Source organism: Procambarus clarkii, chromosome 9 (assembly GCF_040958095.1).
Source record: "Procambarus clarkii isolate CNS0578487 chromosome 9, FALCON_Pclarkii_2.0, whole genome shotgun sequence".
Taxonomy (NCBI): Eukaryota; Metazoa; Arthropoda; class Malacostraca; order Decapoda; family Cambaridae; genus Procambarus; species Procambarus clarkii.
This window is the reverse complement of record NC_091158.1, coordinates 28538544-28563561: the sequence shown is the minus strand read 5'-3', so window position 1 is coordinate 28563561 and position 25018 is coordinate 28538544. Positions and strand designations below refer to the sequence as shown.

Genomic DNA, 25018 nt, shown 5'->3' with positions numbered 1-25018 from the left:
CTAACCCCCCAGCCTCCCTCTAACCCCCCAGCCTTCCTCTAACCCCCCAGCCTCCCTCTAACCCCCCAGCCTCCCTCTAACCCCCCAGCCTTCCTCTAACCCCCCATCCTCCCTCTAACCCCCCAGCCTCCCTCTAACCCCCCAGCCTCCCTCTAACCCCCAGCCTCCCTCTAACCCCCCAGCCTCCCTCTAACCCCCCAGCCTCCCTCTAACCTCCCAGCCTCCCTCTAACCCCCCAGCCTCCCTCTAACCCTCTAGCCTCCCTCTAACCCCCCAGCCTCCCTCTAACCCCCCAGCCTCCCTCTAACCCCCCAGCCTCCCTCTAACCCCCCAGCCTCCCTCTAACCCCCCTGCCTCCCTCTTACCCCCCAGCCTCCCTCTAACCCCCCAGCCTCCCTCTAACCCCCCAGCCTCCCTCTAACCCTCTAGTCTCCCTCTAACCCCCCAGCCTCCCTCTAACCCCCCAGTCTCCCTCTAACCCCTCAGCCTCCCTCTAACCCCCCAGCCTCCCTCTAACCCCCAGCCTCCCTCTAACCCCCCAGCCTCCCTCTAACCCCCCAGCCTCCCTCTAACCCCCCAGCTTCCCTCTAACCCCCCAGCCTCCCTCTAACCCCCCAGCCTCCCTCTAACCCCCCAGCCTCCCTCTAACCCCCCAGCCTCCCTCTTACCCCCCAGCCTCCCTCTAACCCTCTAGCCTCCCGCTAACCCCCCAGCCTCCCTCTAACCCCCCAGCCTCCCTCTAACCCCCCAGCCTCCCTCTAACCCTCTAGCCTCCCGCTAACCCCCCAGCCTCCCTCTAACCCCCCAGCCTCCTTCTAACCCCCCAGCCTCCCTCTAACCCCCCTGCCTCCCTCTAACCCCCCAGCCTCCCTCTAACCCTCTAGCCTCCCTCTAACCCCCCAGCCTCCCTCTAACCCCGCAGCCTCCCTCTAACCCCCAGCCTCCCTCTAACCCCCCAGCCTCCCTCTAACCCCCCAGCCTCCCTCTAACCCCCCAGCCTCCCTCTAACCCCCCAGCCTCCTTTTAACTACCAGCCTCTACCAGGTGTAGAAATTATTAGCCTATGAATATAGTGGTTAGCATCCAGCTGAGATGCTAAATGGATGAATTGCGGTGCGACATTTGGATGGCTATTTGACCGATGTGAAAACAGTTCACAAGCCTATGAACACAGCTACTAATCCGCTGAGCTGCCATGTGTACGGTAACTACTTGTGGATTATAGTACGATATCTAGCTACAGCGTTTCATAATTGCTGTTGCATATAAAACTGGAATGTGCGTTTTTTATTATAAACCATTATTTTAAACTAATATTGGAAGTGGGGGGGGGGGGGTTCCCTTGATTGTTATAAGCATAGGTTGGACATGTATATGAATGACATTGGGTGGAAATATATAGGCGCTGCCTCATATGGGCTAATAGGCCTTCTGCAGTTACCTTCATTCTTATGTTCAGCTCACCCCTATGCTGCCAGACGTACAATTCTGCTTAAATTGTCGTACAACATTTGGGTAACTATTTTAGTTTTTTGAACTTATCAGTGTATAATGATTAGAGTTGTGGATGACGAAAATGCATATTATGAAATCTCTGATTAGGTTAAGCAGGGATGGATAGTCTAGCCATTTTGAATAATAACATTTAACATACTACATATGCAAGTACAATGCCAAAGGCAGCATTGGCCATCTGGTGACGTCACACCATTTTGAAAAGTCAGGTTACTGTGGTGCCTTAACACTTATGCTAATGGCTAACAATATCCTATCCCTATACTAGACAACTTTTTGTGACGTCGCTAAAACAACAACAACGGGTCTGTAGAAATGTATATTTTGTATGTTTTATAATAGGTTAGGTTAGGAGGGTTTGTTCGAGCTTATGAATTAAATAACAGAAAAATGTGAGCAATGAGCGAAAAAATACGAGCATCAGAGCCGGTGATGAAACACAGAGTACAGTTGAGGTATTGAGAGCGATTATGAGATTGCACTAATGTGTGAACCTCCTAGGAACCGCATGTAGAACGTCGGCTAGATGCTGTGCACTCATTGGTGGATCACACCGCATTAGGGATTAGAATATCAGAATGAAGGTAACTGCAGAAGGCCTTATTTCAAAACACGTGAAGCTGCTTTTTTACTCAATGTAGTTTATATTTTTGTACACCATTTTTCATTTGTTATATGCTTCAGTGAGGTGTGGGAGGCAAGCTTTTGATCAAATGTGAGACATGCACAAGGCTAGCAGCAATATTTGGATTACTACTGAATCCCATAATGACGTCACCATGCCTGGGAGGGGGATCTGTTTTCACACAAATGACTGACAGCGGGTTTTTCAGTTTTTATTTGTCTTATGCTCGATAAGCAATCATTGAAGAAAGATTGACAAAGCTTACATTACATTCTATAGAAAAGCGACGAAATAGGGGGTAACACGATAGAGGTGTTGGAGAATGGACATTACAAAGGGGGGATATTAATAGGCTATTAAACGTATCAACACGAGATAGAATACGAAACCATGAGTATAAATTGGATTAGTTTTAGATATAGGAAAAGACCTGGGTAAATACTGGTTTGGTAACAGGGGTGAACGCTGAGATATATGTTAGTTCATACTCTGTGTTGCTCCCCTTTGTTTCATACGAAATTGATAGTGGATTTCTTTAATTTCTATGCTCAATAAACGATCCTTTGCTATACACTATATATATATAAACTTCCAGATAAGTATGCATCGGGAATAAATACACAATAACAGAAAACAGTCTTATACAAAGAAGATGAAGACTGGGTGACGTTATTAACCATTAGCGATGTCTGTGCAAAGATCAGTGGGGTACCGAAAAAGATAGGCCCCAAGATGGGGCCTTTTCATCCATTTGAGCGAAAATTTCGGGTAGTAGAAGCAATCACTAGCCAGGGGTAATGAAAAAGATAGGGCCCAAGTTGGGGCTCTTGCCATTTGTAACGTAAAAAAAAACCCTACGCCAAGTTTGGGCCGTTAGGAAAATATAGAAAAAACCCATGCCCCAAGTCGGGGCCGTCGGTAAAGCAAAACGGCCTTTACTTGGGGCCTTTCCCACTATTGGGGGCTGGGCGCGGGTTGGGCTGGGGCTGGGCTGGGGATGGGCGGAGGCTGGAGCGAGTGAAAGTAAGAGAGCCGCTTGGGCATTAGTGACAACAACTAACCTGGACCACCAAGGTGGCGGAGACGTCCACGGCGCCAGACGCCAGCATGGAGGAGGAGGCTGTGACATCACCCGTCAGAGATGCGACTGCCAGCCGTCTCAAGGAGTACACTCCCAAACTGCAAGACAACACAGTTTAGTCGTTCAAGTCGCCACATCAACTATAACAACTTGATATCAAAGGTCAACACACACTTACTCAACATGAGAGTTATGGGAAACGTCTTGAGAGTGAAGGAAGACGAGTGAAGGCTCCAGTGTGAAGGGAGCCTAGGAGACAACTCTCCCTTATTCTCCAAGTCTGTCTGCTGGAGATGACCAGCGTCTCCACAGTCACTCTCCTCGTGCTTACTGTACATCACAATATATTACATGCCAATTCTGAATATTTATTAATAGCTAACTGGAAAACCATAGTAATCATCTCCTAACAACCGAATTCATGGTAAAAACCACGTGAATAACATAATTCTTCCTAGTAGTTGTTTAATAAACATGAACAGGATCCATAACATGAGGCAAACTATCAACAACGGTATTGATTTGTCGAAATCATTGACATATGAGACACACTAATGTGAAGGGTGGTGCCAGGCGTCACACTAATGTGAAGGGTGGTGCCAGGCGTCACACTAATGTGAAGGGTGGTGCCAGGCGTCACACTAATGTGAAGGGTGGTGCCAGGCGTCACACTAATGTGAAGGGTGGTGCCAGGCGTCACACTAATGTGAAGGGTGGTGCCAGGCGTCACACTAATGTGAAGACAGGTGCCAGGCGTCACACTAATGTGAAGGGAGGTGCCAGGCGTCACACTAATGGGCAATGGGGCCCCACAAAATGAGGTGATTTGATGAAATAACTATGCCCAATCTCACCACCAAGTGCCGTCGAGACGGTGGGGAAAATATCCTCAGCGACCATCGTCTTTTGTACAGTTACGGTTGGTCAAGTGGTTAAGGTTCCAGATACGCCAGTTGCATAGTGACCCTGGCTGTCTGGGTTCGAGTCACTTCGGGGGTGTGGAGTTTTCAGTTATGTATGTGTGTGTGTGTATATATATATATATATATATATATATATATATATATATATATATATATATATATATATATATATTGTGACGATAATCTCCTTCAAGAGATTGAGCCTGCTCTTCCCTCCTAAGTTCGTCGCTATATACAACTAATATGGAAGAAATATCCAACAAATACAACACCAAGGTTTGCCAGAGAGCAAACGTATGCAGCACCAGGAACACCTGCTCCCCCCCCCCCCCCCGCCACTCGAATCACCAAACTACCTGTCAGTCGCCTGCTCATCGCTGATTGGCTGCGTGTCCAGTTGCACCTGCCCTCCACCCGCCACACTACCTGATGTCTGGGGCCACACGACCTACAGACCTCAGAATATCCAGTGCTTTCAACAAGTTAACACGTCTCGTTGGTAGACTAAGCTCTGGCTTACGTGTACTAAGAGAGGTGGCAGCTTAAAGCCAATATTCCTGCACCTATTATCTGATTGTATATATTGTTCACTTGTTATTACTCACTTGTCTTAACGTAACTTTTCATTTTGTCATTTGATTATTCTTATTACTTTGATTGATTTTATGATACGAATTTTATGTCCATTTTATTCATGTTTTGCTTTTCTAACGTAATTAAAATCTCATTGTTAAATTTACTTGTGTTTTGTGTGTCTTCCCATTACCTTACCACAGACGAAGTTCCAGATTTTCTCTTTTTTGTTTTTATGTGTGACGAGGCCATACCCCTAGCTTTTGAACAGCCGAACACCAACGCGTTACCGTCACAATCTATATATATATATATATATATATATATATATATATATATATATATATATATATATATATATAGATAAATATATATATATATATAATATATATATATATGCAAACAAGCCTGAATGGTCCCCAGGACTATATGCGACTGAAAACTCACACCCCAGAAGTGACTCGAACCCATACTGCCAGGAGCAACGCAACTGGTAACTACAGGACACCTTAATCAGCTTGACCATCACGACCGGACATAAGGAAGTGATAGCCGAACTTATTTGAACCACTTCCCCGCCAGCACTCGGATGGTAATCTTGGGCATAGCATTTTATCAAATCACCTCACCTCCTGGCAGTATGGGTTCGAGTCACTTCTGGGGTGTGAGTTTTCAGTCGCATATAGTCCTGGGGACCATTCAGGCTTGTTCGCATTTGTGTTCCTCACGTGTGCCCCAAAGAATGAGGTGATTTAATAAAATGCTATGCCCAAGATTACCATCCGAGTGCCAGCGGGGAAGTGGTTCAAATAGCTTCGGCTATCACTTCCTTATGTCCGGTCGTGATGGTCAAGCGGATTAAGGCGTCCTGTAGTTACCAGTTGCGTTGCTCCTGGCAGTATGGGTTCGAGTCACTTCTGGGGTGCGAGTTTTCAGTCACACACACTATATATATATATATATATATATATATATATATATATATATATATATATATATATATATATATATATATATATATATATTATAATTAAAAGTATATACCTTAGTATTAAGATAAGGTACTTTCAGTAAGCTGTAAATATTATTCATAGTTTTAGACCACTAAAAAACCTGGTTTACTAGTGGCAATAAATTGACTGCCAGGAGGACTTAAACTCGTCAGGCAGCGTCCATGAGACACTGCCTGACGAGGCAGTGCTATTTAGAAATAGAGCAAGGCAAAAGATGTACAGTGACCACAACACAGCAGTTGCAACATCAGGATCTGCGGGTTGCAATAAGAATTCCGCCAACTACGAACCACTTAGTTAGATGAAAGGGAGCAGTAGAAAAACAGAAGTACACTTACATCGCATCAAACTTGGATACACGTATGCATGGGAAATAATAGGCTTACAGTTTCCAGAAGATGAGAGGAAATGTCAGCACTGTGGAGAAATGCCCGACAGACCACTGCAACATTATCTAACACAATGCACAGTTACAAACCCATTAAGATTTCAACTTAGATTCAACAGAGCAGAAGAAGTTGTTAAACACATATGGCTAAAATCTTACTGAAACGACCATATGAGTCACAAATACTCATAAACCGCCTACATAAAACAGAAACAAGTAACATTTAATTAATGGGCCAGCCAGAGGGTTGCATCACAGCCTCTGCAGGAATATGTATGGAAAGAATACTCATGACAGCTTTCACCCAACAACAGCTTTTATCTGATGACTGCTTGCACTCGACGACTGCTTGCACGTGAGGGCTGCTTCCAATGAATGCGTGTACCCCAGTGACTGTTTGCTACCTCACATACTAAAGAGCGTTGGTAATTCTGTTAACGGCCACCAGCAACAGTATCTACTCGCTCATGCTGAACATGTTCCATGTACTGGGTTTACAAATTTGTACGAAAATGTTTCACACGTAAATGTCAACAATTAACAAACGCAATATTGTGGACTTACCTAGGCTTGAGCGCCATGTAGAGGGTGGATGCACTGGGGTTAGTGAGCAACCTAAGGAGGTCGAGACGAGAAGCGGCTGCCAGAGAAACCAGTCCCCCCTGGTGCTGGGAGAGCCTCAGAGGCGTCCCCACCACGCTCCACGACCACACACTCTCATCAACCTCGGCCCACCCACTCGTCACTTCCACCTGCCAAAATTACTTCCATAAATAAGGTTCTCTAAGTATACTGAAACCTCACTGCAGATCCCGATCGGTTGTTCCCTTTGCAACATGCAGCTGTCACCCGGCCTGGCCACCAGACCAGCCGCGCAGGCGGGACTTCCAATCCCTGACACAACGGCAGTCTTTTCAGACGCCACCACCGGATCATTAATGAGAGGAGGGAGGTATTAGAGGTATTACTGTCCAGTACTGAATGATTTGCTGAAAATTTATTAAAAACATCTCCCAAGCGATCGTTAGCCGCTCATACACCGCCATTATCGTGTTGCTAGCTGACAACTTCCCCAAGCCGCCTCAAGATGTCAACACCAGCACTGTAAACCAAAATGTCCTCTTATAAATTAATTAAGTCGCTTTTCGCTCGTATGCTCTACAGCCAAAAAAGGCCGTAATTTGAAAATGAAAGATAATTTAAAAAAAAATTGGATTTTTTCTCCAAAACAGCAAGTTAAGGGTCCTCTGGTAGGTTAGAAGGGCAGGAAGTTCTCCTAAGGTTTCAAACCGTCATGAAACCCGTTAATTGAAAGTGTCCTCTCCGAACCTAATAGCCTAAGCCAGAGGACCTAAAACAGAAAATGGGACGGTACGTCACTTTTATGAACCGATTTAATTTTGATTTACGTAATTTTTTAGCCTGAGTGCTCAGTCGATCAAAAAGAGACGTAATTTGTAAGAGGACGGGTTGTGAACAGAGTCACCAAGTGACTCCACACTGGTGTTAGGACGCTTGGTTCATCCTTGACGGCGAGTGGACGTCTGGACACCTCCGCCAGGAAGCCTCCGGATCACGTTGTTTCGCGATTTTGGATTTGACACTTCCGTTTAGCATTCCTATTCAACAGTCCGGTTTGGACGACACCTGGCGCACATATCGCCTTGGGTCACAGGATTGTTGATTGATTTTAAACGTTTTCTGGCTGGTTCTCCCGGCGGGATGACCGTGTCCGGAGCCGGCTTGGCCGAGAGGTGCCAGGAGTTGGTGGGTCTCGGTGGGGTCCTGGGGCCGGATTCAGGAAGGTACTTACGAAGGTTTTTCCTCTTAGCTAAGAACGTTTTCCTTCTTAGCGCCTTCGTGGCGGCTACGTCCGTATTCAAGTAACTACCCTAAGTGGAAAAACCTTCGTAAGTTCATTCTGGGATTTAAGTGTGGTTTCGACCACTCGTAGCTTTACGTAAACTGGATATAAGTCATTTTTTCTCTACTACATAACACTGGGATCGATTTATGATATTGTAACATGACCAAAATATTATAGCTGGTGAATCTAGTGAAGAGGAATCCTTCGTGTTAGTTATATATGCATTCTCTGCTTGAAACTCGAAGTAAATATGTGTTTGATGATAGTAGAATTAGTTTTATAATAGCAAGATATTATACCAGTAGTTATTAAGTAAATAAACACTGCTGAACATGAAATATGAGAGAAGGTGATGAGCCCTGCCTGATGGGATCATTTACTATCACCAAATGCCCCTGTTCACCTAGTAGTAAAGGTGTACCTTAGCTATACATACCCATTTCTAATTTATTTAGTTTGGTTTTATTTTGAAATTAAATCTGGGTGAGACATAAAATAAAAATATGCTGCACAAATGATGTTAGGTAAGGAGAAGGGTAAAAATGTCAAAAACTTTATTCATTGAATATTTAAAGCTATAATTATGACTATATACATTATTAAAAAAGAGAGAGGGAAGTAGGGGTCCAAGACCTCTTCCTGTTATACAATTTGGGTGTTGAACAACTAATTATCAAAAGAAGGCACCATGCCGGGAAGGCTATGTAGCACCATTGTGTGTAACAATAAACCAAATTTTTTTTTAACAAATAATGCACCTGTATGGTAAAACAAATCCTGTCAGCTGTAAAAATATTGATGCAGTTATTTAAATGAAAAATATAATGAAAGAAATATTACTGGTTTATTTTTATCCTATCTTTTTGTACTATACAGTATATCCAAGGAAGTGAAAAATTGAGACTTAATGCATAATTTAATGAATGATTAGCATGGATTAGCAGTTCAAAAGAAATATGACTATTACATATCAACATGAGATCTTAATGATCCATGGTCAACATGATTTAATAAGCACACTAAGGAGCTACACATGTGACAAAATGATACATTTGGCAAGAATCTTAGCTCGGACTGAGTGACCTTGAAAACAAGCGCGCCTATGTGGAGCAGAGAGGCCTAACTCCTCGTGCCCCGCCTCTTAGCAGTGCTTCTGCATGCATAAACAGTGTGTGAATCTTTCCTTCTGATCGTGCGATATGATTGGAGTACCTTTGCTGTGTGGTTGATGTGTAACTCTGTGGTTCGTGCTGTGTGCAGCTGTGAACCTGCCCAGGCGACACTCGAGGCATGGCGACTGCTGCCTCTAAGGCAGGTGCTGCCTCAGTGGCCTCACACCAGAGTGCTAGTACATCAAGTGGTCTACACGAGGAAGATACAAGCATGGTATCTTTCACAGTGGACTCAAATGCTGGACAGGAGGAGCCTGATAGTGACGAAACTCCTTGGACAACTGTATCGTCCCGGAGGAAGACACAAGGAGTCAAAAATATCATAAATCGTAACCATGAGAAGAAAAGAACCAACCTGCAGTTTCCCCCGGGCACGGGAACTGCAGCAAAATATGATGGTTGGCTAAGGCAGCCAAAAAACACCCTGGTGGTGGGTATTGGTTGGCGAATAGACATGCAAACCATGTTCGTATGAGCAGTACTGATGAGATGGTGCAATATTTCTGTACTCAAGAGCTTGCTGGTATAACAATGAGGAAACCACCACCGCCTGCTCATACCCACAGGACACCTGTCATCATTTTTGGTCTGGACCTCTACCAGGATCACACACTGGTAGAGCAGCATGAATATATTTTCAATGCGAAAAGAACAAAGGGCAGAGAGACTATTCTCGCCAACTGGACCAGCGAAGAGACTCCGCCGGAAAGATTTACTGTTCCATGTGCTTATCGGCAACTAACAATGAAGATTTACACCCCTCCCAGGCGCAGGTGTTACAAGTGCCAACGGTGGAATCATGTTGCAAGGAACTGTTGGAATGATGAGCGGTGTGGCCACTGTGCCGGAAAGCATGCAACGTCTGTGATGCTAAAAAGGGTGGTGCACTAAAACTGAGGTGTGCAAACTGTCACATGGAGGGAGTTCCCGCCTGGCATGGGGACTGTGCCTCATTCCCGCCGAGACGGGCTGCCCGGGGTACACCAGCTGGGGGCGCCAGTAACCACCCTGGCTCATCTGCTGTGCCCCCACCGGTCACTCCGTCACACTCCCCTCCCTTACCCAACCACTCCAACACCACGGCTAGTAGCTCGAGTGACACAGTTGTAGGCCCTACCAATTCATGTTGGTCGGGGGGCCTGGATCAGGCACAGAAAATTAGTGAGCTTATGCATACAGTAGAAAAACAAAACAAATTGTGGAAAACCTGACCAAGCAGATAACCGAACACAATAAGGAAATCATGCACCAAAAGACGATGATAACCACTCTTCAGGACACTGTGAGAGTCTTAACTGAGTGCAGGCCACACCAACCTGGGGTACCACCATGTGCTCCCATGCGGCCAGTACCCCAGGGGAGACCCCAGCAGGGGGTGTCCCAGCTTTCACACCAGCTGGGCTCTCCCACCACGGCTCCCCACACCCCAGCCTCATCAACGCAGTGCGCTATGAACAGAGGTAAACTATTCCACGTAGAAACGCATAGTGCTGTCGATGATTATTATGGCGCAACTGATCCTGATAATGAACGTAGTGACACTGAGGGTGAGAACTTTAATGGTGATGACGATCAAGATGTTGATACCGGGTCTAATAAACTCTGTTTGAAGGAATACAGTAGTGGAAATGTTGAAAGTGATTGTGGTAAAGAACAAAGTGAAACCAGTGACGCTTGTAGTGATAGTGACGAAGTTCAACTGGACGTGGATGCCCGCCTCGGGCCGCGCACGCCACATCCCAGATGGTTCCGCCGTGACACATTTAAAGAAATGGTGACAGGTGATGTGCTGACTGAAGAGGAAAAAGAAGCTGTAATAAAGCACTACAACCGGTATGTAGACATACTTGCTTTCCTGAAACTGCAGACTGATAAAGTACAAAAGAACAATGGCGGCCTCTGAATCTCATAAGAACAAGTACAGTGTCATCAAGATACTCAGTTAGAATCTTCCAGTAGATGAACGACATATGAGATTCAGAAACAAGTAGTGTATTGTGAGGACTAATAATAAACAGAAGCTCCCCTATGACTCTGTAATATCCCCATTGGCCAAACTATTATGTATTAACGACAAGACCTACCATTAATGTATGATGACTTACTGTAAATATGTAGCTCTTGTAATAGCACTTTCTCTGTAACTAGCTGACATTGTATCTATAAGGTGTGAAGGATTGAAGAAATTGTTTATGTAATAATCTAAGATGAGGTCTGATAAAGACCTTTTGTGCCCTCTGTAATGCTTTTGCGCTACCGCTCACAGGATGAGTATGGGGTGCACAATAAACTAGCCGCCTTCGGCGGCAACAATCAATAATAAGGATAATACAGTAATGAATTTGCAATAATACAAACTATAATTTAAAATCTTTATTACTGATTTTTTTTTATTAAGAAGATTAGGTATACACAGCAATGTGCTGCTACCCTATTCTATATGGAATATTACACAGTGTAGATAAAAAACTAGCTATAAGTTTATCTAATACTCCCATCTCACAGGATGATTAGACATACAATACTGTACATGGAATCAATTTAGAAAATACCAGCCTCAATACAAAAAACAAATCAACTCTGACTAAACAACTCTAAGCAATTTTCACAAGAGGTAAGCACTGAATCATGGAAACATTATATTACAATTACTCTTACCAGTTTCTACCAGACTCCTCTCAAAGAATGTATTTTTAAACATGTTTAGGTATACACAGCAATGTGCTGCTTCCCTATTCTGTATAAAGGACCACACAGTGTAGATCAAAAACCAGCTACAAGCTCATCCAACATTCTCACCTCACAGGATGGCCAGTCATACATGGAATTAGGAGAGAACAAAATACTTAATGCTGATCTATTAGCCTCCACTGGCAAAATCTGGGTGCAGCACAAGAATATCTTCCAATATTCCTGAGTGTATGAAGTAATTACAGAGCTCAAAATACCTCATACCATTTGGTAAGAAGTCACTGATAACAGGACAATCACAGGTATAGTGTTGGAGAGTATGTTCTCTCAAGTAGGACTGAAAACAGATTTTTTTTCCACCAATAAGGCTATAAACCCATGGAAACGCCTACCCGCCGAAGCCGTAAATGCCAAATTCCAGCTGAAAAATATCATTAAGACAATTGGCGGGCCCTTTAACAAGCCGCCGGCTTTCTGTCCTCTTCGAGGCCACTAGATAGTTAGTGGCTCTTGGGTAAATTCAGTAAATATATACAATAATTGTCAGCGCATCTTCCGAGCAACAAGGACAGCTACACAGTATCTCTGAGAATTACGTAGGTAAACAACAAATGTAACATATTTGTTTACTACAATGTCGGTGCTGGCTGTAGAAGTTGAAAAAACATTGTTTTACTTAGAAATATACTAATTTTATAAGAATATTCGACGTAAATAGGAGGCAGTAGAGCTCCGATAAGCCAGCGCTAAATCTTCAATATGAAGAATGTTGCTGCTCTCTGATTGGCCAAACGAAACACAGTAGTGACCTCTATCGGCACGCAGGTGCACCAACAAATTTCTTCCTAAGTGGACCTTATTGAATCGCACCTAAGCATCTTCTTAGGGCGCACTTAGGAACCTTCGTAGCAAACCCACTTACGAAGAAATACACAGATCTTCCTGAATCTAGGTCCTGGTGTGCCCTCAGTCGTGGCGGGCGGCTGGTTTCTGCTCTGCTGGAGGCACAGGATTACTTTTGCGGTGTAGTTGGGGGCCGAGTGTCGTGTCACGAAGCTCCACAGCATCACTGGCGGCGTAGAACCTTCCAGAAATTACCAAAAGCCCCCTGACCTACAATATTACGTCTAGGGGATCAGGGAAGGTCCAACAAAAATTCACCAGTTTACTGAGGGCATAATTATATGTATGACACCATATTATATACATATATGTTCACCTAGAGCAAAAATCACAATAGTACTAATCAAGTCGCTAGGGGTCATTAGGGCCCCTAAGATTTCAACTTAGATTCAACAGAGCAGAAGAAGTTGTTAAACATATATGGCAAAATCTTACTGAAGCGACCATACGAGTCATAAATACTCATACTCCGCCCAAGTAAAACAGAAACAAGCAATACCTAGTGGGCCAGCCAGAGGCTTAGGGCCCGCGCAGGAATATCCCTGCAGAAAAATATAGGGCCCCCAGCCCTTAGTAACAGTGGTACACTAGTCCCTTGCTGGCTGTAAGGTCTTGAAAAAGGTGCGGGGAGTGACAGATAATCACTAGGGGGGGGGGGGGTTCCATAATCCCAGTCATGTCCTCACCTGCCCACAACACTAAGTCCTCTCAGGAAAGAAAAGATCCCCCCCCCTGCAGAGTCAGAAACTGCTTAACACAAAAATGTTACCTACCACACTGTTCCAAAAAGATCCAAGCGTGAAACACAATGATAATCCTGATCCATCACCTTAGTAATACACTCGGCTTACATAAATACCGCTACGAGGTCATCAGACTAATGTAAAGACAAAATAGCAACACCTCGGACCGAGTTTGTCCGCCTCCCCCAAAACCCAAAAAGCTAGTGACACTGTCTGGGCGCGCCCAGAGGAGGGGGACGGGGGGGGGGGGCGGCAAACGACCAACTCCGAAGATCATAACCGCCAATATTGAAAACACAAGTTAAACTTTACAACTTAAAATATAACACAATAGAATCTTGAGAACACACACATGCTCACTGCACCAGAATATAAGCAGAACATGGAGAGCTGGACAGTCGTGACCTTCACAATGGGCAGAATTTATATACCAGATTGAGATTATCTGAATGAAGCTGGACACCAGATGCTTGGTGCTAGCCTCACCAAGCTTTGCAAGGTACTCGTCTGGGGTACGGGACGGACATAGACTGGTCGAGGTCGGTGCTATTAGTGAAGAGGAGGCTGCGCCCAATAGTGATCACTCCCTGTAATTGGTGAAATGTGGCTGGCCAAGTCTCTAGATTTGTTCACAAAACAAGGAATGTGAATTCCTTATTACACTTTTCTGACCAAAGAAAGAATCCAGATCATATGCTGCATTATGCCTGAAAGATAAGATGATAATGAATGGGTATAAAGGACAGTTGGTATCAACGCGCATCACTCTGCTTAATAAATCACTTTCACCCACCGATGACGAAGTATAGAGTCAAAAGTTTACTTTTTAATAGCCACCGATGACTAACTATGGAGTCAAAAATTAAACAAAAATAGGCCTGCTTTCGACACGGTTTTGGACATTATATACATATACCCCCTTGAAGGGAATTTCATTGCGAATCCATTAATACTAAAATGAAAGACCTGGGACCAGAATTTACGTAACAGTTGAAAAGAGCAAACTCATTTTATTGCTCTTTATTAGCGCTCACTAGGGTAACGCTCTGTCTCTTTCTCTGTTTGCTGCGGATGGCACGCCGAACTTTTGGACTTCACTTGCATTTAATCGTGTAGGGAATTCTACTGCGAACACAATGATACAGAGATGAAAGACCTAGGACGAGAATTGAGATGTCCAATATGAAGAGAGTGTACACATTTTATTGCTCTTTAGCGCTCCCGGGTAACTTGCTCTCACTTTCTCGCCGTTCTTTTGGGCTTTATATGCACATACTTCTGTAGAGAACTTCATTGCGAATTCATTGATACCAAAATGAAAGACCTAGGACCAGAATTGAGATAACAAAGTTAAAAAGAGCAAACGTGATTTGCTCGGTACGCCGAAACGGTACGCCGTGATTTTGGACTTTATATATGCATATACTCCTGTAGAGAATCTATTACGAACACAATGATATAAAAATAAAAGACCAAAGACGAGAATTGAGGTGACCAAAGTGAAAAGAGTGTGCACATTTCATGGCTCTTTAGTGCTCCCGGGTACCTTGCTCTTACCTTTGCTTGGTGTGGGTGGTACGCTGGGCTTGCGGACTTCATATGCATTTAATCGTATGGGGAATTCTATTGCGAACACATTGATATCAAATTGGAAAACCTAGGATGCGAATTGAGATGACAAAGTTGAAAACAGTATACACTTTTCAATATTACAGCGCTGTCTAGTGGACGGCCTGGCCCTCCACCCTGCTCTCATCACCTGCTTTCATCACGTCGGCGGGTGGAGCGCGCCATGGTTTTTGACATTATATGCATACACTTTTCTTGGGAATTTTATTACGAACACATTGATACCAAAATGAAAAACCTAGGACGAAAATTGAGGTGACCAAAGTGAAAAGAATGTACACATTTTATCGCTCTTGGGTCACTTTCTCTGTTTGCTGCGGGTGGTAAGCTGGGCTTTCGGACTTTATATGCATTTAATCGTGTAGAGAATTCTATTGCGAACACATTGATATCAAATTGGAAATCCTAGAACGAGAATTAAGGTGATAAAGTTGAAAAGAGTATACACTTTTCAGTAATACCTCGCGCTCCCGCAAGCTCTCCGGAACGTCCAAAACCACTAGGGTAGGAGAAATGCTTGCTTGCCCAAAGTGCTAGAGTTCGAAGTCAAATGTATTTGCTTGCTAGGAGAGTGGGCGAAGTAACTGCACTACAGGTCCCCTATTTACGGATGAATTATTAATGAGAGTACCAAATATTTAAAAAACCCAGGTTCCAACTTCACTTAACCTCACGTTCGTAATATCATCATACTCACATCTGACTGAAGGAGAGACGAATATGATGTCAGAAGAAGGTGGTCGAGCCAGGAGGTTAGGAGTTGGTGCCACTGTAGAGCGAGGGGGTCGAGGGCGAAGGTGGAGAAGAAGCGGGTGGTGCCGCCCAGCCCCGCCAACACCCACCCGCGCAGCTCCGTCACCACCTCCTGCTTCACCTGCACACAAACAATCATATCTTACTAGGTCTGTTTTCTCACAATATACAGATTTATTTAACTACATATCATTCACAAGGTGTAGTAAATGAAGAGTTTACCAGAGATTCACCCAGCAGCTGTCTCTTCGCCCTGGCAGACGAAGGCCAACACTGTCATGTGTGCGGCTGAGTGTATTGACAGAAAATGTTTTATTGATGTGAAAGTTGAGACTTGGGTAGGTAACTTCGATACAACGACCAGTCAGGCATAGGAAGTGGTATGGAACTAATGGTGAAAGAGATGAGCATTTTGTGAAGAGTGAAGCAGATAGTGAGGTTTTAATTGCCATAGAAGACCAAAAATGAGGAGGGGGAGTAGTATTGTCATGACTGACATGTCGTATGTGTTAATTTAATTTATAAAATTATATTAATTGTCACTGAAATTATAATTAAATGTCATAATCTTTCAAGGTGTACATATATGAGCCACCCGTCTTCTCTACAACTATGCCACATGTGCACCATGAGGTAACCACCACTACAACTATGCCACATGTGCACCATGAGGTAACCACCACTACAACTATGCCACATGTGCACCATGAGGTAACCACCACTACAACTATGCCACATGTGCACCATGAGGTAACCACCACTACAACTATGCCACATGTGCACCATGAGGTAACCACCACTACAACTATGCCACATGTGCACCATGAGGTAACCACCACTACAACTATGCCACATGTGCACCATGAGGTAACCACCACTACAACTATGCCACATGTGCACCATGAGGTAACCACCACTACAACTATGCCACATGTGCACCATGAGGTAACCACCACTACAACTATGCCACATGTGCACCATGAGGTAACCACCACTACAACTATGCCACATGTGCACCATGAGGTAACCACCACTACAACTATGCCACATGTGCACCATGAGGTAACCACCACTACAACTATGCCACATGTGCACCATGAGGTAACCACCACTACAACTATGCCACATGTGCACCATGAGGTAACCACCACTACAACTATGCCACATGTGCACCATGAGGTAACCACCACTACAACTATGCCACATGTGCATCATGAGGTAACCACCACTACAACTATGCCACATGTGCACCATGAGGTAACCACCACTACAACTATGCCACATGTGCACCATGAGGTAACCACCACTACAACTATGCCACATGTGCACCATGAGGTAACCACCACTACAACTATGCCACATGTGCACCATGAGGTAACCACCACTACAACTATGCCACATGTGCACCATGAGGTAACCACCAGTACAACTATGCCACATGTGCACCATGAGGTAACCACCACTACAAGTATGCCACATGTGCACCATGAGGTAACCACCACTACAACTATGCCACATGTGCACCATGAGGTAACCACCACTACAAGTATGCCACATGTGCACCATGAGGTAACCACCACTACAACTATGCCACATGTGCACCATGAGGTAACCACAGCTATAAAGTCAATCTTCATTACCTTGACTTCTTCAGTTCCCAGTCAGGTTAGTGGGTTGAACTTTGCACGGAGTGCAAAGAGGCAAGAGAACGTGTTGACACAGCAGTAGTGTGAGTGACTGTGGTACAGCAGTAGTGTGTGTGACTGTGGTACAGCAGTAGTGTGAGTGACTGTGGTACAGCAGTAGTGTGTGTGACTGTGGTACAGCAGTAGTGTGTGTGACTGTGGTACAGCAGTAGTGTGTGTGACTGTGGTACAGCAGTAGTGTGAGTGACTGTGGTACAGCAGTAGTGTGTGTGACTGTGGTACAGCAGTAGTGTGAGTGACTGTGGTACAGCAATAGTGTGAGTGACTGTGGTACAGAGGTAGTGTGAGTGACTGTGGTACAGCAGTAGTGTGTGTGACTGTGGTACAGCAGTAGTGTGTGTGTGTGTGTGACTGTGGTACAGCAGTAGTGTGTGTGTGACTGTGGTACAGCAGTAGTGTGAGTGACTGAGGTACAGCAGTAGTGTGTGTGACTGTGGTACAGCAGTAGTGTGTGTGACTGTGGTACAGCAGTAGTGTGTGTGTGTGACTGTGGTACAGCAGTAGTGTGAGTGACTGAGGTACAGCAGTAGTGTGAGTGACTGTGGTACAGCAGTAGTGTGAGTGACTGTGGTACAGCAGTAGTGTGAGTGACTGTGGTACAGCAGTAGTGTGAGTGACTGTGGTACAGCAGTAGCGTTAGTGACTGTGGTACAGCAGTAGTGTGTGTGACTGTGGTACAGCAGTAGTGTGAGTGACTGTGGTACAGCAGTAGTGTGAGTGACTGAGGTACAGCAGTAGTGTGAGTGACTGTGGTACAGCAGTAGTGTGAGTGACTGTGGTACAGCAGTAGTGTGTGTGACTGTGGTACAGCAGTAGTGTATGTGACTGTGGTACAGCAGTAGTGTGAGTGACTGTGGTACAGCAGTAGTGTGAGTGACTGTGGTACAGCAGTAGTGTGAGTGACTGTGGTACAGCAGTAGTGTGAGTGACTGTGGTACAGCAGAAGTGTGAGTGACTGTGGTACAGCAGTAGTGTGAGTGACTGAGGTACAGCAGTAGTGTGAGGGACTGTGGTACAGCAGTAGTGTGAGTGACTGTGGTACAGCAGTAGTGTGTGTGACTGTGGTACAGCAGTAGTGTGTGTGACTGTGGTACAGCAGTAGTGTGTGTGTGTGACTGTGGTAACAGCAGTAGTGTGAGTGACTGAGGTACAGCAGTAGTGTGAGTGACTGTGGTACAGCAGTAGTGTGAGTGACTGTGGTACAGCAGTAGTGTGAGTGACTGTGGTACAGCAGTAGTGTGTGTGACTGTGGTACAGCAGTAGTGTGAGTGACTGAGGTACAGCAGTAGTGTGAGTGACTGTGGTACAGCAGTAGTGTGAGTGACTGTGGTACAGCAGTAGTGTGAGTGACTGTGGTACAGCAGTAGTGTGAGTGACTGAGGTACAGCAGTAGTGTGAGTGACTGTGGTACAGCAGTAGTGTGAGTGACTGTGGTACAGCAGTAGTGTGAGTGACTGTGGTACAGCAGTAGTGTGAGTGACTGTGGTACAGCAGTAGTGTGAGTGACTGTGGTACAGCAGTAGTGTGAGTGACTGTGGTACAGCAGTAGTGTGTAGTGACTGTGGTACAGCAGTAGGGTGTGTGTGGACTGTGGTACAGCAGTAGTGTGAGTGACTGATGGTACAGCAGTAGTGTGAGTGACTGTGGTACAGCAGTAGTGTGAGTGACTGTGGTACAGCAGTAGTGTGAGTGACTGTGGTACAGCAGTAGTGTGAGTGACTGTGGTACAGCAGTAGTGTGAGTGACTGTGGTACAGCAGTAGTGTGAGTGACTGAGGTACAGCAGTAGTGTGAGTGACTGTGGTACAGCAGTAGTGTGAGTGACTGTGGTACAGCAGTAGTGTGAGTGACTGTGGTACAGCAGTAGTGTGAGTGACTGTGGTACAGCAGTAGTGTGAGTGACTGAAGTACAGCAGTAGTGTGAGTGACTGTGGTACAGCAGTAGTGTGAGTGACTGTGGTACAGCAGTAGTGTGTGTGACTGTGGTACAGCAGTAGTGTGTGTGACTGTGGTACAGCAGTAGTGTGTGTGTGGGACTGTGGTAACAGCAGTAGTGTGAGTGACTGAGGTACAGCAGTAGTGTGAGTGACTGTGGTACAGCAGTAGTGTGAGTGACTGTGGTACAGCAGTAGTGTGAGTGACTGTGGTACAGCAGTAGTGTGAGTGACTGTGGTACAGCAGTAGTGTGTGTGACTGTGGTACAGCAGTAGTGTGATGTGGACTGTGGTACAGCAGTAGTGTGAGTGACTGTGGTACAGCAGTAGTGTGAGTGACTGTGGTACAGCAGTAGTGTGAGTGACTGTGGTACAGCAGTAGTGTGAGTGACTGTGGTACAGCAGTAGTGTGAGTGACTGTGGTACAGCAGTAGTGTGAGTGACTGATGGTACAGCAGTAGTGTGAGTGACTGTGGTACAGCAGTAGTGTGAGTGACTGTGGTACAGCAGTAGTGTGTGTGACTGTGGTACAGCAGTAGTGTGTGTGACTGTGGTACAGCAGTAGTGTGTGTGTGGACTGTGGTAACAGCAGTAGTGTGAGTGACTGAGGTACAGCAGTAGTGTGAGTGACTGTGGTACAGCAGTAGTGTGAGTGACTGTGGTACAGCAGTAGTGTGAGTGACTGTGGTACAGCAGTAGTGTGATGTGACTGTGGTACAGCAGTAGTGTGATGTGACTGTGGTACAGCAGTAGTGTGTGTGTGACTGTGGTACAGCAGTAGTGTGAGTGACTGAGGTACAGCGGTAGTGTGAGTGACTGTGGTACAGCAGTAGTGTGAGTGACTGTGGTACAGCAGTAGTGTGAGTGACTGTGGTACAGCAGTAGTGTGAGTGACTGAGGTACAGCAGTAGTGTGAGTGACTGTGGTACAGCAGTAGTGTGAGTGACTGTGGTACAGCAGTAGTGTGTGTGACTGTGGTACAGCAGTAGTGTGTGTGACTGTGGTACAGCAGTAGTGTGTGTGTGACTGTGGTACAGCAGTAGTGTGAGTGACTGAGGTACAGCAGTTGTGTGAGTGACTGTGGTACAGCAGTAGTGTGAGTGACTGTGGTACAGCAGTAGTGTGAGTGACTGTGGTACAGCAGTAGTGTGAGTGACTGTGGTACAGCAGTAGTGTGTGTGACTGTGGTACAGCAGTAGTGTGTGTGTGACTGTGGTACAGCAGTAGTGTGAGTGACTGAGGTACAGCAGTAGTGTGAGTGACTGTGGTACAGCAGTAGTGTGAGTGACTGTGGTACAGCAGTAGTGTGAGTGACTGTGGTACAGCAGTAGTGTGAGTGACTGTGGTACAGCAGTAGTGTGTGTGACTGTGGTACAGCAGTAGTGTGTGTGTGTGACTGTGGTACAGACAGGTAGTGTGAGTGACTGAGGTACAGAGTAGTGTGAGTGACTGTGGTACAGCAGTAGTGTGAGTGACTGTGGTACAGCAGTAGTGTGAGTGACTGTGGTACAGCAGTAGTGTGTGTGACTGTGGTACAGCAGTAGTGTGAGTGACTGTGGTACAGCAGTAGTGTGAGTGACTGTGGTACAGCAGTAGTGTGTGTGACTGTGGTACAGCAGTAGTGTGAGTGACTGTGGTACAGCAGTAGTGTGAGTGACTGAGGTACAGCAGTAGTGTGTGTGACTGTGGTACAGCAGTAGTGTGAGTGACTGTGGTACAGCAGTAGTGTGAGTGACTGTGGTACAGCAGTAGTGTGAGTGACTGTGGTACAGCAGTAGTGTGAGTGACTGAGGTACAGCAGTAGTGTGTGTGACTGTGGTACAGCAGTAGTGTGAGTGACTGTGGTACAGCAGTAGTGTGAGTGACTGTGGTACAGCAGTAGTGTGTGTGACTGTGGTACAGCAGTAGTGTGTGTGTGTGACTGTGGTACAACAGTAGTGTGAGTGACTGTGGTACAGCAGTAGTGTGAGTGACTGAGGTACAGCAGTAGTGTGAGTGACTGTGGTACAGCAGTAGTGTGAGACACTGAGGTACAGCAGTAGTGTGAGTGACTGTGGTACAGCAGTAGTGTGAGTGACTGAGGTACAGCAGTAGTGTGAGTGACTGTGGTACAGCAGTAGTGTGAGTGACTGAGGTACAGCAGTAGTGTGAGTGACTGTGGTACAGCAGTAGTGTGAGTGACTGTGGTACAGCAGTAGTGTGAGTGACTGAGGTACAGCAGTAGTGTGAGTGACTGAGGTACAGCAGTAGTGTGAGTGACTGTGGTACAGCAGTAGTGTGAGAGACTGAGGTACAGCAGTAGTGTGAGTGACTGTGGTACAGCAGTAGTGTGAGTGACTGAGGTACAGCAGTAGTGTGAGTGACTGTGGTACAGCAGTAGTGTGAGTGACTGTGGTACAGCAGTAGTGTGAGTGACTGTGGTACAGCAGTAGTGTGAGTGACTGTGCTACAGCAGTAGTGTGTGTGACTGTGGTACAGCAGTAGTGTGTGTGTGACTGTACTCACCTAATTTTACTCACCTATTTGTGCTTGCGGGGGTTGAGCTTTGTCTCTTTGGTCCCGCCTCTCAACCGGCAATCAACTGGTGTACAGATTACTGAGCCTACTGGGCTGTATCATATCTACATTTGAAACTGTGTATGGAGTCACCCTCCACCACATAACTGCCTAATGCATTCCATCCCTTAACTACTCTGACACTGAAAAAGTTCCTTCTAACGTCTCTGTGGCTCATGTGGGTACTCAGTTTCCACCTGTGTCCCCTTGTTCGCGTACCACCAGTGTTGAATACTTTATTCTTGTCTACCCTGTCAATATCCCTGTGGATTTTGTAGGTAGTGATCATGTCTCCCCTATCTCTTCTGTCTTCCAGTGTCTTTAGGTGCATCTCTCGCAGCCTTTCCTCGTAACTCTTGCCTGTTAGCTCCAGGACTAGTCTAGTGGCATATCTCTGAACTTTTTCTAGCTTCGTCATATGCTTGACAAGGTACGGGCTCCATGCTGGGGCCGCATACTCCAGGATTGGTCTTACATATGTGGTTTACAAGATTTTGAATGATTCCTTACACAGGTTCCTGAATTCTGTTCTGATATTAGCCAGTCTCGCATATGCCGCAGACGTAATTCTTTTTATGTGGGCTTCAAAAGATAGGTGTGGTGTGATATCAACCCCTAGATCTTTCTCTGTCCGTTTCCTGAAGTACGTCATCTCCCAGACTGTATCCTATGTCTGGCCTTCTGTTTCCTCCGCCCAGTTTCATTACTTTCCATTTACTTGGGTTGAACTTGAGCAGCCATTTGTTGGACAATTCATTCAATCTGTCCAGGTCACCTTGTAGCCTCCTACTATTCACCTCTGTTTCAATCCTCCTCATAATTTTTGCGTCATCAGCAAACATTGAGAGAAACGAGTCAATACCCTCCGGGAGATCATTTACAAATATCAGAAAAAGTATAGGTCCAAGGACTGACCCCTGCGGGACTCCACTTGTGACGTCTCGCCAATCTGAGACTTCACTCACCCCTCACAGTAACTCATTGTCTTCTGATGCTTAGGTACTCCCTTATCCAGTGGAGTACCTTCCCTTTCACTCCAGCCTGCATCTCCAGCTTCTTCACTAGCCTCTTGTGTGGTACTGTATCATAGGCTTTCTGGTAATCCAAAAATATGCAGTCTGCCCATCCCTCTCTTTCTTGCCTGACTTTTATTGCCTGGTCGTAGAATTCAATTAACCCTATGAGGCAGGATTTGCCATCCCTGAACCCATGAACTGTGTTACAGCAATACGTGTGTATGACTGTGGTACAGCAGTAGTGTTCTGTTATTATGGAATTAAAATTTGCTGAGATTTGAAGTTTAGAATGTATACAATGGATATTGAAGCTGAGTGTCTAGCCTCTTTATCAAGCAATATACTTTCTTTGATTTCCTCATAATACTTTAGAAATTTGATCTATTATAAAGAAGAAAATATATAAATCCTGCATTCATTTATTTTTTTATATAAACAAGTTTTGAATTCATTCCACGTCATTGCACATCCCACCAGGCCATTGATGAACAGTGGTAACTCAGGAGAACCAGACTTGAGTTGCTGGTGTGTGACACATGTGGTGGCGGCCTCTGTCACACAAGTGTTGACCGCGGACTGACCTTTCTTAGCAGCTCTGGAACGTCAGACAGACTATAGCTCCTCTTGTGCCTCTGGTGGGCACTGACGAACTCCTCGGAGGCCCGGGTGAAGAGCTCCTGTGCCTTCTGAAGCAGAGTCAATACCCACTCCTGTAATGACCCGCCAACTTGGCCCTTATGACCAAATAAGGACTGGATCAGCTCCTCCAAGTTCTCGAGGCGTCCACCAAGCTGCCGGCAAGGACGGGTTACATTATTATACATTAGTCTGCATACTTCACATATTCATAAAATTACTAAAAATAATTACTATCCGCTTTGACTGGAATAGTTTTCTAGATATGTATATTAAGGATAATTCCCTCTGATTGTTTATTTATATATTATAGATCATTATTATATTATATATATATATATATATATAATGCTTCCCTTACCTGGGCGCTTCCACCAAAATGCTTCAATAACGCAGATGTCAAGTTGAATGCAATACTTCGAGGTAGAAAAGAGTTTTGAAAAACAATATCTGTTTCGAGGATAGTGTGTGGAAGGCCCAGAAGAGCGGTGAGGTTGGCCACTAAGTGCCGAGACAACTGCCGGGAATCTCCACCACTTTCTTCCTCGCTCACAAAACCACTCACGTATGATTTGACTGCAAAGATTCAGGATAATGTAGTATATAACATAAAAGTAATCTCTTTTTTTATCACGGAATAAATGAAGACTTATTCTAATGACAGTTATTGCTGCTATTTCGGACTGTGATGGGAGGCCGGGTTCTGTACCCCTCGCTACATTAGGCCCTGACAAAGCTGCTTCTCTGGCTCTCCCGACTGACCATCTCTGCTCCACTCCCACCTCTGTGGCGGGTTTGAGCCCCAAACCCCCGGTGATAACCTCTTCGTCACCTGGAGTGGCTCCGTCTCTCAAAGTAACAACTGCACCTTTCACTCCCTCTCCTACTGAGGGTACTCGGCTCCTTCACCTCTGCACTCGCACGATTCCTTCCCAATCTAATACATTTCAAAATTTGTTTGGTCCTGCTAAGTGAACTAAGTATTTTGGTCTCAGTCATGTTGATCCTACACGTCCACATCCAAATGAATAAACATCTAGTTCATTCAGTGGATACTTTTGTCACTTTTAGCCCCACCCATACTGGTACATGTGTTGTTGCAGCCCCTTCTCAGGAAGCAGCTGCCAACTTAGCTTCGTTGTCCTGCATTGGGGAGGCCCCTGTTCGGATCTCCAAAAATGCCCAGTTAGATGCCAGCAATGGCACAGTTATTCTTCTGCACCATGTTGTGACTGGTGACAGGGACCTGAAAGACTGTCACGAGGATATTAAATATATTCTTGAGGGCCAAAGCG

At 45.3% G+C, this 25018-nt stretch overlaps 1 protein-coding gene across 1 annotated transcript in view; it reads right to left on the bottom strand.

The window, feature by feature from the left end:
- LOC123766095 (uncharacterized) overlaps window positions 1-25018 on the bottom strand; it is a 902969-nt gene that overhangs the window by 536620 nt on the left and 341331 nt on the right. The window contains exons 13-17 of the mRNA XM_069321294.1: window positions 24085-24299; window positions 23669-23878; window positions 15821-15997; window positions 6683-6870; window positions 3202-3319 (exon numbers count right to left, since the gene is read on the bottom strand). Coding sequence (XP_069177395.1) covers window positions 3202-3319; window positions 6683-6870; window positions 15821-15997; window positions 23669-23878; window positions 24085-24299 — 908 coding nt within the window. The remainder of the gene's footprint in view (window positions 1-3201; window positions 3320-6682; window positions 6871-15820; window positions 15998-23668; window positions 23879-24084; window positions 24300-25018) is intronic.